The sequence below is a fragment of the Moschus berezovskii genome, chromosome 15, assembly GCF_049115385.1.
Source record: "Moschus berezovskii isolate FMDL1 chromosome 15, NW_MosBer_1.0, whole genome shotgun sequence".
NCBI classification, from domain to species: domain Eukaryota; kingdom Metazoa; phylum Chordata; class Mammalia; order Artiodactyla; family Moschidae; genus Moschus; species Moschus berezovskii.
In genome coordinates this window covers 72,476,281-72,490,610 of record NC_142474.1, presented here as the reverse complement: position 1 = coordinate 72,490,610, position 14,330 = coordinate 72,476,281, and the positions used below count along the sequence as shown (strand labels likewise).

Genomic DNA, 14,330 nt, shown 5'->3' with positions numbered 1-14,330 from the left:
GCTGTCCTCACCACGTTCCCGGGCAGCCTGCTGCGCTCACTGTACTCTCGTTATCTTACTTCTACGCACATATCAGACTGAGGGGTTGAAGAGTGGTCTCCCCGGTTCACGCCTCTTGACAGAAGGTCCCTGGCGTCTTTCCATTCTGGTGTAAGGAGACTGTTGACTCATTTCCATCATGTTTGCATCAGCTTTCATGACAAACTAGTGAAATGAGGGGCTTTCAGTAAATAAAATCTAACCTCAGTAAGAAGGGGGGAATATTCCCTTCCTGTTTCTTATAACTGTCTGTTCCACAAATAAATTAGTAACTTCATGTTAAATGAGTCTGTTTGAGTTTATAGGTGCTTCCTGAAGCCCACGCTCAAGGCTATGGAGGCACGATTACTGAGAGCCTGAATCCTGTTTCATTGTCCCCACTGGATCCCGCTTTTTATATACCTAACCACAACCGTAGATCTTCTGACCATCTGTTTAATATTTTAAACAGTTTATCAGTGTTAGCTAGACTATGTTTCTGAATGGAAATAATGTAAAGACCTTCATTGTTAAGAAAGACAGCAGAATGGTTACCAGTTGACATAGTTGATCATCTAAAATTTTAGGTTATTAAATTCAGCTTTCCACATACTATTTCGGGGTCTTTTCTTATATATTAGCATAGATAGATATCTGAACCGGTGCTGGCTGAACTTGCTGCCAGTGGCACACATATATAGGGGTGTGTGTGTGTGTGTGTGTGTTTAATGAAAGAAGTTTAACATTAAAAAAATAGAAAGTAAAAACTTGGCCAGATTATATTGACAAAGCTGCCCATTACCTTTGCAGAAAGTCCCTGTCAGAAGATAAACTTTAAAGCTGGAATGCATGAAAGAGTTCCAAGATAGAATTTAAATTTAAACTGATTCTTTATAGATAAGCTTTTTAAAAATCCACCTCTTTGCTTCAAGTCAGGATTTTAAAAATAAATTTCCCCTTTAAATCTCTTGAGCGATTTTCATTTTTTGCAAGGCCGCACTGCTGGTGTCCTGGAAAAATGGAGAGTTAGAGCTTTATCAGTTGGTGCCCTGAGGTATGTGGCAAAGAAGCTAAATCCTTGAAGATTAGCAAAAAAAATGCAGCACATGGCAATAAGGGGCTTATATGACTACTAGTATTAGTTCAGGTGAAAGAAGTATTGCTTATACATAAAACTGGACAAATCCACTGACAATGTATTTTTAGTTAGCTACAAAGGAGTCTTATATTACTGGACTTTGCTTCTTTAGTGAATTGGGAAGCTTAGTAATCCACTGTAAATGCTCTTCCACGCGCCCCAATTCTCAGCATCACTCTAAAGTACTCTTCTTTTATTTTAACCCTTACAAGCTCCTCTTTCCCCTGGATTTTGGCTTCATGCCCTTAAAAGATGGCGTCAGTCTTGCTGTTCAAGAAATCGAAGCCATTGTCATCCAGTGTGTTGATTGCCACGGGATGGGCACATGAGAAGTCATTGCATGATTGTAGGAAACGTCCCTGTGTTTTTATCTGGGCGGCCGCTCAGATAAAGTCAGTGTGAACAAAAGTCTGGAGAGAAATTTTTATTTAGAAAGTGTGCTTCCTCTGTCGACATTGTTAGCATCCTTATTAGTCTTTTTCTAGGCTTGCTTGAGCTTTATCTTCCAGTTAAATCTGCTTTAACCTCTTTAAGAATGAAATGAAAGTAACTGTTTTTCAGTAGGGTTGCCATATGTCCTGGCTTGCCTGGGACAATCCAGTTTACACCTGTTACATGGTGTAAATAACAGCTCCTGCTTTTGCTGTCAAAGCTCTTTATGGATGGGGTAGTCACCCTAATTACAGGGAAAACTTTGAGCCGAGGTAACAGGTTCTGAGTCGTTCATTAATTCAGCAGTTTTGCTAAATATCTCTTGTCCTCAGGGCACATTTATACCATTTTTAATCCGACTCTTAAAATAGCTCTGCATTTTTGTTTCCTTTTGCTTTCACATATTGTATCATTTAACTTTTTTAAAAATAGTAGGTTGTAAAAAGACCATGCCTTGATTCTTTTTATCCTGCCAAGTCATTGCAGTCAGCCTCAAAAAGCCAGCAAGTTCAGTTGAATGGAGGTGAGGCCAACATTCATCTCTGTTTCCATATAAGCTAATTAGTTTTCCATAGGAGAAAAAACTGTATTTTACAGTCTACCCTAGCCATCTCACAAGTACATGTTGCTCATCATAAAAGACATTGACAAAGAAACTGAATAGTTCCGTGTAGGATGTCAGCATTACCAGAAAAAAAAGTCCCAAAATATGTGGCAAAGAGTCACAAATAGTGTGGTGAAACAGAGGATGAATTTGGGGGCAGAGAACTGAATTTCAGTCATTTACTTACTAACTTTGTAACTCTGGCCAAACCACTCAATCCTTCTGAGCCCTCAGTTACATGTGAGTAATAATTCCTTCCACACTTACCCTAGAGAGTTACGGAAATCACGTGGGATTGTGTGTATGGGACACGCTTGGTGAAGTGCCGTGCAGGTAAGTTGGAATTATTGTGCAGTGTGGTAATAGGAATGGACCCGAGGAAAGTGAGAAGCATAGTGATACTAAAGAAGATTTTTTAAAAGATAGGGCAAACAGCTTTATTTTCTTAATAAAGCTTAAGGGGTTTCAATAATAGTATTGTGGGTTAAAGGAATATGGAATATTACTTCTAATACTAGCATCACTTATGAGTGTATGTGTGAGACCCTAAAATATTTTAGAATTGAAATTTAGGAACTTTATATAATTTTTCATTCTCTGAATTAAAAAAAAAAAAACTGTATTCAGTCCTAGTTTTGCCATTTTTGTGACCTTAAAACAGAAAAGGAAAAGGAAACAGAAAAGAAAAATGGTTGCTTCATGTATGATCATTCTGTCTGTAAAATGGAAACCATAATACCTACCCCACCTGTTTGTTAAAGAACCTGAATTAGAACATCTGAAAAATAACCAGATGTAATGATGCCTGGCAAGCATTAAGTGTTTTAAAAATGTTTGTTTGCTTGGGACATACTTATTTTCCCAGAGGTAAAACAGAATGGTGAGAAAAATATAGAAACCTTAGTAGTTTACAAAGCAGGCTAGACCATTGGTTCTCAGGTTTGTGTTAGGTACAGACCTCTGTGTTCAAAGAATCAGAGAAAGTGAATTCAGAGGTTTTTCCTTGAGTCTCTCTCTGCCCCCACCCCAGTGACCTTTGGTCCCCGAAGCCTCAAGAAAACTACTGGATTAAGAATCGAGTAAAAGTGAGACCATTTAGAGGAGCAGGTTTTTGTGGGGAAACTGAAAAGATTTAGATGTGGTGAAATCTTTACAGAGTATTTAGTTGAAAATGTCCAGTAGACAGCATTATATTCTGGTGTTACTTCCAGTCAGTGCTGGTATAGAGAGGATGATTTTGAAGACATGACATAGTGAAAACTTTTACGATTGAATCCATGAATGTGAGTGAAGTCAGTGTCGAGTGACAAGAGAGAGGACCCAGCAAGCAAAGAAGACTTCGTTAGGGTCAGGGAAGGAGCATGGTGAAGATCTCAATGGAGAAATAGACAGGAACATAGGGAAGAGTGAGTGTCTAGAAAGAGTGGCTTTAGTTGGGCCAGAAAGTAGAGTGAAGTTGGGTGAGGAGTGAATTTATGGAGATGATGAAGTGAAGAATAGAACGTGTGAGAGGTCATTAACTAGAGGGTAAAGGGGAGGGAAGTTTTTAAATGAGAGTTGAGCGCATTAGAAAGCTAGAGGAAAATAATGGAACCGAGAAGGTGAAGATGCCGCAAATAAGGAGGAAGTTTCTTTCAAAGACTGGAGGAGATGGACTCCAGTGTAATTGTGGGAGCAGACATTTGTAGGGAATTGAAGCAGTTGTGCCCAGTGGTTTCAGCATTTATTCCTGTGGGGTTTGATGAGCAGAAGGGGAAGGAAATCATGAGATGGGTCTTAAAAGCTGTAAATGTTTTAAATCATTGCTTCCGATCAATTCTTAAAATATATCTTAGGCACTTATGTGTCAGACCCTACAACAGGCACTGGGAAATAGCAATGCACAGAGCAGGCATGGTCTCTACTCTTAACTAGTTTAGCAGAGAATCCAAATAGGCAGACAGTCTTAAAGGCACAGATGACATTGGAGTTTTGATGGCAGAAACTGGAGCAGTTTTAAATTTTTTCCTTGAAATTAGTGCTCTGGGGAATGATTTCAGACTTTTCCTGAACAAATGGTGAAATGACCGAGAGGCAAAGAGTTGAGGGTGCTTGCAGGATAAGTGGTTCATTCAACAGATGTTGGTTGAGTACTTCCTGTGTATCATGCACTGCTCAAGAGAATGAACAAAGTCATAGATCTTGATGGGACCATGGATTTACAGAAAACAAACAAAACTCAAGAAAGGGACAGGTTAAAACATATAAAAAATGGTAGATTTGATCAATGTGCTATATATTGTTTCTGTGAGATACTATTGGGTTGACCCAGAAGTTCCTTTGGGTTTTTCCTTAATATTGTAGGGAAAAAACCATGATGAACTTTTTGGCCAATGGCAATATATTGAGGATTGTGTTATAAACTCCTTGCCCTTTAGAACCACTGCACAATTTCTTTTCTTAATTTCTCTTGAGCTTGAAATACATAAATCAGAGGTTTGGGCCAGTTGTCGCAGTGACTAGCAGCGTCCTCCTGCCAAGCCAGGGATGTTGACGCCTGGCAGTGCCTGGGACATCCGCTCAACAGCAAACCACCCCACTGAGAATGCCAGTAAAAACCCTGTTGAAAAACCGTGGTGCAGATGATAATTTGAACTGCAGTTCAAAAGTGATCTAAAATACTGTAAGAGACAAAACATATTTACTTAGAAAGGATTCATGGTGAAGGCCGTGACTGCTGAGTAAGTTGAAGATACCAGCTTCTTCTCATTTTGTTCATTTAAAATACTGATTTTACTATAGAGGATCTTCAAGTCAGAAATTGTGAAGAAGCCCTTTCAATACCATAGATAATTTCTATGTTCCCTTTCTGATTATTAGCTCAACTATTTGAGCTGGTATCTTCAACTTACTCAGCAGTCACTGCCTTCACCATGAATCCTTTCTAAGTAAATATGTTTTGTCTCTTACAGTATTTTAGATCACTTTTCTACTAGCCAAAAAATGAAGCAGTTCAGTGCTGTAATTACACTGGGTGTGTCAGTTTTCTTATGTGGCATGATAAACGTAAGATGAGCTTAATGTTTTTCAAGACCCATAAATTTTATCTTACAATGAAGCTCTTTCTGCAGTTTTTTCCTATTATATATTAAGTCTGGCAGTCACATAAATGTTCCACTGAATGACCGAGGCAACAATTCTTGTTTAAAAATTCTGACAATAAAATCCAAGAAATTAATCAAAACTTTGCAGATACAGAAATAGCTCCCATATTTGAAGTGTTTAAAATTTGGGGAATTTCTCATGATGCCTGAGTCTTTGAGAAATGAAAACAGAAGAGCCCCACGTTAGCTTTACCTCTAGCACCTCAGCCACATTTGAAACTCAAAAGCCTATCAAGTTTGTAGGGATGAGGAAGTAGGAGAAAAAGGAGGTGGTACTGCTGTTGAGAAAAGTGTGATTGACTGTAATGTACTGTCTTCAACAGATCAAAGTGGAGCCCGTGGTCCCAGCCCCAAGCCCCGTTATCCCCAGACTGACTCTCAGAGTTGGAGCTGGCCAAGACAAGATGTAAGTACTGACGTTTCGGTGTAGAGGGCGAGAGATTGACTTAACTTTCATTCCTCTTCCCTAATGGATTAGAACTCTACGGATCTTTCCAGTGTGAACATGTACAATCAGGCTTTATTTTGAGAAGTCTTCATTCTCAAATGTTTATTGGTTTCTTTCTCAGAGTAAATGCTTACTGCTTTATTCAACATATAGGAGCCTTTCTACCCACCCCACCCCCAACCCCCTTGCCCCAGTTCTTCTCTTCTTTTAAAGACTTAATACAGGACATTGTTTCTGCTTAGTTTGTGAGGCCCCAATTACCTGAAAAGTAAGAAACTGTATTGAATGGACTGACAGCCCACATTACATCCAGGTGGATGTAGTATTAAACGTTCTCAAACGTGTGTTGTCTGTCACCAGGACAAAGAATGAAGGTTCTCTTCTTGCTCAGATGGCACATGGTTTTATTCTGTATGTGCATATAAAACAAGGATAATGCCAAAAGCTCGGTCAAGCACTGCATCCGTGACAACTGAAGTCTGAATTATCCACCCTTTTTTTAAGAGAGAACTGGAAATGTAGACCTGGTGTTTACTGGGTTTTTTTCTTAATTTCGTGGAATCATCACATCAGCCTATCCTTCAAAGTATATTTGTTGGCTCTGTTTCTTTTATTCATTTTTGTGATATGAATTAAGGCTTACAGTGCTCTTATGCGATCCTCATAAGGTGATGAACATTGATCTTTTTTATTTTTGCAAATCATGCTGAAAATCATTCGTCTAAAAATCATACTATGCATCATTTCAGTGAATTTTACAAGGTCAGAGTACAGATTTACAACTGTATTTTTTACCAGTAAAGCCTGAAGATGGATTAGTTTACATCACAAGCAATCAAATGTTATATAGAAAATAGGTTTACAAGGCATTTAACTTTCATTTAGTTTTTAACCATAAAGATCAAAGTAGGAGCCATGAACTTATTTATTTAGTAGGTAGAGTAGACAATAGTAAGTTTGCTTTGCATTCTCTTCATTCGTTCCATCTTAGAGTTTGTGTGTAGCATGTATTTTATGCAGCCACTGCTTCTGTTAATTCCAAACGTAACACAGAAAAAGTCCAGCGTCATTCCAATGAATGATGGTGTAGGGCAAATGTGGCCTTCTAGGAGAGTGTGTGTTCTTCTGAAGATTGAAAGAAGAAAATCTGGTTAGTGCTTTTCTTGCCTAAATTATCTACATAATTTTCACATTGCTTGTTCTGGTTATGCCAGCAGAGACCCAGACAGTAGGCTGTAGTGTTACTGACAAGCTTAGGAAATGGAACAGAAATACCATAGATTGAGCTCTTTTTAAACCAAATACTGTGCTGGTGCCCTTCTATCTTCCCTACAAAAATTGTGGTCATGTCCTGTCCCTCGGCCATTAGAGAGCAGAGGGCTAGTTAGCACAGGGACCCACCCAAAGCACCTGTACCTGCCATCTCCTTAGAAATCCTGTCCTTGGGTTCATTTCTCTGAAGGAAAGATACTGTTACCTATCTCTGGACAATACTTTTCTCCTCCCCATTCATATTTTATTCCAGTTTTGTCCTAAATCACCATTACTTTACCTTTCCTTACACATATAAATTCGGCTTGCTTATTCCTTTAGAGGAGTAAGGTTTTTAGAAAGTCATTGATAGTAGTATTTGTCACATCTGCCTTTAAGCATCTTTCAGTTATTCTGTTGACTAATTCCTTTTCCTCTTGATAAATCACTCATATACCTAAGATATTGGAAGTTGTGAGAAATAGATCCTATGACTCTGGAACAGAATGTCCAGTATTAGGGAAATTATAGTACCCAGAGAGTCTGGACAAATTGTCCTTGAAAGTATAATATGTAACGTGAACTTTCTGATATTTAGGGAAATAACTCCCATATCATATGAATAATCAATCATTTGACCAAAGTCAGACCCAAGGAAATACATACTTATAATGAACAAAGGAATAAATTAAGTGAAATATATTGCATTTTAAACTTGAAAGAGAAAGAGGCCCAAGTCACATGTTGTTCAGTTGCTAAGTCCTGTCTGACTCTTTGCGACCCCATGAATTGCAGCACGCCAGGCTCCTCTGTCCTCCACTGTCTCCTGGAGTTTGCTCAGGTTCTTGTCCATTGAGTCAGTGATACAATCCAACAATCTCATCCTTTGCTTACCCTTTCTCCTTTTGCCTTCAATCTTTCTCAGCATCAGGGTCTTCCAGAGAGTTGATTCTCTGCATCAGGTAGCCAAAGTTTTGGAGCTTCAGCTTCAGCATCAGTCCTTCCAATGAATATTCAGGGTTGATCTCCTTGCAGTCCAAGGGACTCTTAAGTCTTATCCAACACTGCAATTCGAAAGCATCAGTTCTTCAGCACTCAGCCTTCTTTATGGTCCAGCTCTCACATCCGTACATGACTACAGGAAAAACCACACCTTTGACTCTATGGACCTTTGTCAGCAAAGTGATGTTTCTGCTCTTAAATATGCTGTCTAGGTTTGTCACAACTTTCCTTTCAGGGAGCAAGTATCTTTTAATTTTATGGCTGCAGTGACCATCCATGGTGATTTTGGAGCCCAAGAAAAGAAAATCTATCACTGCTTCTATTTTTTTCCCCTTTTATTTGCCCTGAAGTGATGGGATCGGATGCCATGATCTTAGTTTTTTGAATGTTGAGTTTCAAGCCATCTTTTTCACTTTCCTCTTTCACCCTCATCAAGAGGCTGTTTAGTTGCTCTTCGCTTTCTGCCGTTGGAGTGGTATTATCTGCATATCTGAGGTTATTGATATTTCTGCCAGTAGTTTCAATTCCAGCTTGTGATTTATCCGGCCCGGCATTTCATATGATGTACTCTGCATAGAAGTTAAATAAGGAGGGTGACAGTATACAGCCTTGATGTAATCCTTTCCCAATTTTGAACCAGTCAATTGTTCCATGTAAGGTTCTAACTATTGTTTCCTGACCCACATACAAGTTTCTAATGAGACTGGTAAGGTTTTCTGGTATTTTCTTTTCTTTAAGAATTTCTACAGTTTTTTTGTGATCCACACAGTCAGAGACTTTAGCAGAGTCAGTGAAGTGTAGTCAGTTAAGCTAAAGTAGATGTTTTCCTGGAATCCCCTTGCTTTCTCCATGATCCAAAGAATGTTAACAATTTGATCTCTGGTTCCTCTGCCTTTCCTTTTTTTCATTTTTGGCATTTAATTCAGAAGAAATTCAAAGAATTGAGTGTCCCTACTATAACAAATCACTTTTCATTTCTGTTTGCTTATTTATGTGAACAAGATTTCTCAGTTTTTCCATTCATCAATATTAGAAATAGAAATTGATATTGATAACACAACATTGTAAATCAACTATACCCTAATAAAAAATTTTTTTCGGTGGATTTTTATCTTTTTTTAATTAATTCTTTTATTTTAATTGGAGGTAATTCCTTTACAATATTGTAGTGGTTTTTGACATACATTGACATGAATCAGCATGGGTAGACATGTGTTCTCCATCCTGAACCCCGCTCCCACCTCCCTCCCCATACCATCCCTCAGGGTCATCCCAGTGCACCAGCCCTGAGCGCCCTGTCTCATGCATCGAACCTGGACTGATGATCTATTTCACATATGGTAACATATATGCTTCAGTGCTATTCTCTCAAATCATCCCACCCTCACCTTCTCCCACAGAATCCAAAAATCTGTTCTTTATCTCTGTGTCTCTTTTGCTGCCTGCCATATAGGGTCATCATTACCATCTTTCTAAATTCCATATATATGCATTAATATACTGTATTGGTGTTTTTCTTTCTGACTTACTTCACTCTGTATAATAGGCTCCAGTTTCATCCACCTCATTAGAACTGATTCAAATGCATTCTTTTTAATAGCTGAGTTAATATTCCATTGTGTATATGTACCACAGCTTTCTTATCCATTTGTCTGCCGATGGACATCTAGGTTGCTTCCATGTCCTAGCTATTGTAAATAGTGCTTCGATGAACATTAGGGTACATATGTGTCTTTCAATTCTGGTTTCCTGGGTGTGAATGCCCAGCAGTGGGATTGCTGGGTCAGATGGCAGTTCTGTTTTGTTTTTTAAGGAATCTCCACACTCTTCTTCATAGTGGCTGTACTAGTTTGCATTCCCACCAACAGTATAAGGTTCCCTTTTCTCCGCACCCTCTCCGGCATTTATTGTTTGTAGACTTTTTGATAGCAGCCATTCTGACCAGCATGAGATGGTACCTCATTATGGTTTTGATATGCATTTCTTTGATAATGAGTGATTTTGAGCATCTTTTCACGTGTTTGATAGCCATCTGTATGTCTTCTTTGGAGAAATGTCTGTTTAGTTCTTTGGCCCATTTTTTGATTGGTTCGTTTATTTTTCTGGTATTGAGCTGCTTGAGCTGCTTATATATTTTTGAGATTAATTCTTTGTCAGTTGCTTCGCTTGCTTCTTCTGCCTTTTCTAAACCCAGCTTGTACATCTGGAAGGTCTCAGTTCACATACTCCTGAAGCATAGGCATAGCTTGAAGGAGTTTGAGCATTACCTTGTGAGATGTGAAATTAGCATGTGAAATGAGTGCAGTCGTATGGTAGTTTGTACATTCTTTGGCATTGCCCTTTTTTGGGATTGGAATGAAAACTGACCTTTTCCAGGCTTGTGAGCACTGCTGAGTTTTCCAAATTTGCTCATATATTGAGGGCAACACCTTAACAAATTCAGCTTTTCGGATCTGAAATAGCTCATTTGTAATTCCATCACCTTCATTAACTTTGTAGTATTGCTTCCTAAGACCCACTTGACTTCACACTCCAGGATGTCTGGCTCTAGGTGAGTGACGACACAATCATAGTTATCCTGGTCATTAAGATATATTTTTTGTATAGTTCTTTTGTGTATTCTTGCCACCTCTTCCTAATCTCTTCTGCTTCTTGAAGAGATCTCTGGTCTTTCCCAGTTTATTGGTTTCCTCTATTTCTTTGCATTGTTCGTTGACGAAGGCCTCTTACCTCTCCTTGCTATTCTCTGGAACTGTGTATCCAGTTGGTTAGCTCTTTCCCTTTCTCCCTTGGTTTTCACTTCTCTTCTTTCCTCAGCTGTTTGTGAAGCTTCCTCAGACAATCACTTTGCTTTCTTGCATTTCTTTTTCTTTGGGATGGTTTTGATCGCTACTTCCTGTACAGTGTTACAAACCTCCGTCCATAGTTTTTCAGGCACTCTCTTTACCAGATCTAATCTCTTGAATCTATTTGTCACCTCCACTACAATCATAAGGGATTTTATTTAGGTCATACCCAAATGGCCTAGTGGTTTTCCCTGCATTCTTCAATTTAAGCCTGAATTTTGCAATAAGGAGCTCATGATCTGAGCCACAGTCAGCCTCAGGTCTTATTTTTGCTAACTGTATAGAGCTTCCCCATCTTTGGCTGCAAAGATGCAAAATAATCCAGGAGTTGATAATGGACAGGGAAGCCTGGTGTGCTGCAGTCTGTGGGGTTGCAAAAAGTCGGGCACAACTGAGTGACTGAACTGAACTGACTACTGATGCAAAATGATCAATCTGCTTTCAGTATTGACCATCTGATGATGTCTATGTGTAAAGTTGTCTCTTGTGTTGTTGGAAGTTGTTTGCTATGACCAGGGTGTTCTCTCGGCAAAATTGTTAGCCTTCACTCTTCTTCATTTTGTACTCCAATGCCAAACTTGCCTGTTATTCCAGTTATCTCTCAACTTCCTACTTTTTCATTCCAGTCCCCTATGATGAAAAGGCCATCTTTTTTTTTTTTTTTTTTTGGTGTTCTAGAAGATCTTGTAGGTCTTCACAGAACTGGTCCACTTGAGGTTCTTCAGCATCAGAGGTTGGGGCACAGACTTGGATTACTATGTTGAATGGTTTGCCCTGGAAACAAACCAAGATCATTCTGTCACTTTTGAAATTGTACCAGATACTGTATTTTGGACTCTTTGATTGACTGTGACGGCTACTCCATTTCTTTTAAGGGATTCTTGCGCACAGAAGTAGATATAATGGTCATCTGAATTAAATTCACCCATTCTCATCCTTTTTAGTTCACAGATTCCTAAGATATCGATGTTCACTCTTGCCATTTCTTGCTTGGCCATATCCAACGTACCTGATTCATGGGCCTGAATATGCAATAAACAATATGCAATATTATTCTTTACAGCATCGGACTGTACTCTCACCACCAGGCACGTCCACAGCTGGGCGCTGCTTCTGCTTTGGCCCAGCCGCTTCATTCTTTCTGGAGCTATTAGTAATTGCCCTCCACTCCTCCCCATAGCATACCGAACACCTTCCCTCCTGGGGGGCTCATCTGCTGGTCTCATATTTTTTGCCTTTTTATGCTGTCCGTGGGATCCTAGCGGCATGAATACTGGAGCGGTTTGCCAGCCCCTCCTCCAGTGGACCATGTTTTGTCAGAACTCTCCACTGTGACCTGTTTTGTGTGGCCCTACATGGCATGGCTCATAGCTTCATTGAGTTATGCAAGCCCCATTGCCATGAGCAATAGGGTTTTATATAAAATACAACATAATCAGTGAAGAGGGGTCTTTTTGTTTGTTTTTTGTTCTTTAAATCTAAATCAGTGGTCAACAAACTACGGCCATGGGCCAGTCCATCCCACTGTGTGTTTTTTATGGCCCGGCTGAAAGAAATTAGAAGAAGGATAGCACTTTATGGCACTTGAAAATTATATGAAATTAAAAGTAATCTTTTATTGTTGTAGTGTAGGGATCATGGCTTATTCCTTGGCAGTAATGATGGAAAAGAGACGGTAGATTCATATAAACATGACTTTATGTAGTTTGTATTCACCTGGGGCTGTAATGATGCTCTTTTGAAGTGGAATTAATGAGTAGACTAGGACTCAAAGGGGGGTTTGAATAGTCTAGGGGGAGGAGTTGTTTATTTCTGAAGAACAGGCAGAGAGTAGAGTCTTTTGAAACCATAGGAAAAAGAAAGCACTTTACAGGGTTCAAATTATACCCTCTTGTTGGAAGATCTCTAGGACAATATTTAGTTTCTAAATCTTATATAAAGAAATGATGCCTCTGACCCGTGATCCAGGAAAGTGCTTTGAGGTTAGGCTGTTTCCTCTCTCCTCTGTTATTGTTCCTGGAAGCCAGACAGAGGGCCCTTGTCTCCCTTGATTGAACACTGCTGCCAAGTGTGGTTTGAAGGGTCTGTGGGGATCCAGTGCCGCCTCCTGATTGTGTTAAAGTTCAAGGTGACTCTCCAAGCACCTCAGATTCCTTTAACAGGTGTCCCAGGAATGAGGACCCAGAGTTCCCCTTAGTCTATATTGAAGAGGAAACTAAAATACTGATCCAGAAGTTACAGACTCAGCATCTGTAGCTTGCAGGGGTGGTGTGAACAGGAAGAAAGAACGCATTCAAGTAAATCAATAAGTAACTGAGTCTGGCCTAAAGGCCAAGCTTTGCCTTGAAGCCAAGAGAGCAGATAGGTTTAGCTGGCCTGGGAGCAGCACCTAACGTCATATTGGTCAGGTCCGTATGGATGCTGTTGATGTCCCCCTGGACTTGGTGCCGGAAGGGACAGTGAGTGTCCCTTGGGATCAGAGGCGCTATGGGCTGGCCAAGTGGCAGCACAGTCGCCGTGTTATTTGTTGTCCCAGTCTTGTCATTTACTGAGTCAGTTTATTTTGAGTAAGCCTAGGAAAACTGGGCTAACTTTTGGAGTCCATGCATTTAGTCATTTCTATGAAGGATATAAACAGAACATAGTGGTGTAAACGAGGGAGCATCTGAGGGGCGGGACTGCTTAGACAGGATTGTCAGAGAGACAATCAGAGCATTAAATGTGTGGTTATATTTATAAAGCTCAGAATTCTATTAAAGGAGCAGCTCATTTAAAAAGGCAGCTTAAAGTATTGGTGGAGTATTAAGAGGAAAGGCCCTTGTCTATAAAGATTCGAGGGTAACGGTGGTGGTTGGGGATTATGCGGTCTTCCCCTCCTCACATTCCTCTTCAGGCTCTCCTCTCACTGGTGCTGGGGAGGTGGGTCTGTCCTTTTCTCTGTCTGTCCTGAGGCTCTTTTGGGGGCATGGGGCCGAGTGGCTGTCCTGCCAGCAGGATCATCTGGTCTGGTTGGTGGGGCTGCTATACTGGAGAAGTTTGGAGCTGGTCCTGCTCTCAGGGTGCTGCTGCCCTGGCTCAGAGAGCTCGCCAGGGACGGGTAATGAATTGGGCCCCTCCACACATCCAGCCGGCTTCCCAAGTGACGCTAGTGGTAAAGAACCCATCTGCCAATGCAGAAGACATAAGAGACGCAGGTTCAGTCCCTGCATCAGGAAGATCCCTTGCAGGAGGAAATGGCAACCCACTCTAGTACTCTTGCCTAGAATCCCAAGGACAGACGAGCCTGGTGGGCTACAGCCCAGAGGGTCACAAGGCGTCGGACATGACTGAGTGACAGCGTACACACATCCAGTCGTGCTCAGTCATTGTTCCAGGTAATACCCGATACTGTATTTGGTCAGGTGACCCAGAATCGTTCTGTGTCACTTTCATGAAAACAATATCATTA

The 14,330-nt window shown here is 40.3% G+C and overlaps 1 protein-coding gene across 1 annotated transcript in view; it reads left to right on the top strand.

Moving 5' to 3' along the window:
- Window positions 1-14,330, top strand: part of TAF3 (TATA-box binding protein associated factor 3) — a 120,753-nt gene that overhangs the window by 89,355 nt on the left and 17,068 nt on the right. The window contains exon 4 of the mRNA XM_055427275.2: window positions 5,659-5,741. Within this exon, the coding sequence (XP_055283250.2) occupies window positions 5,659-5,741 (83 nt within the window). The remainder of the gene's footprint in view (window positions 1-5,658; window positions 5,742-14,330) is intronic.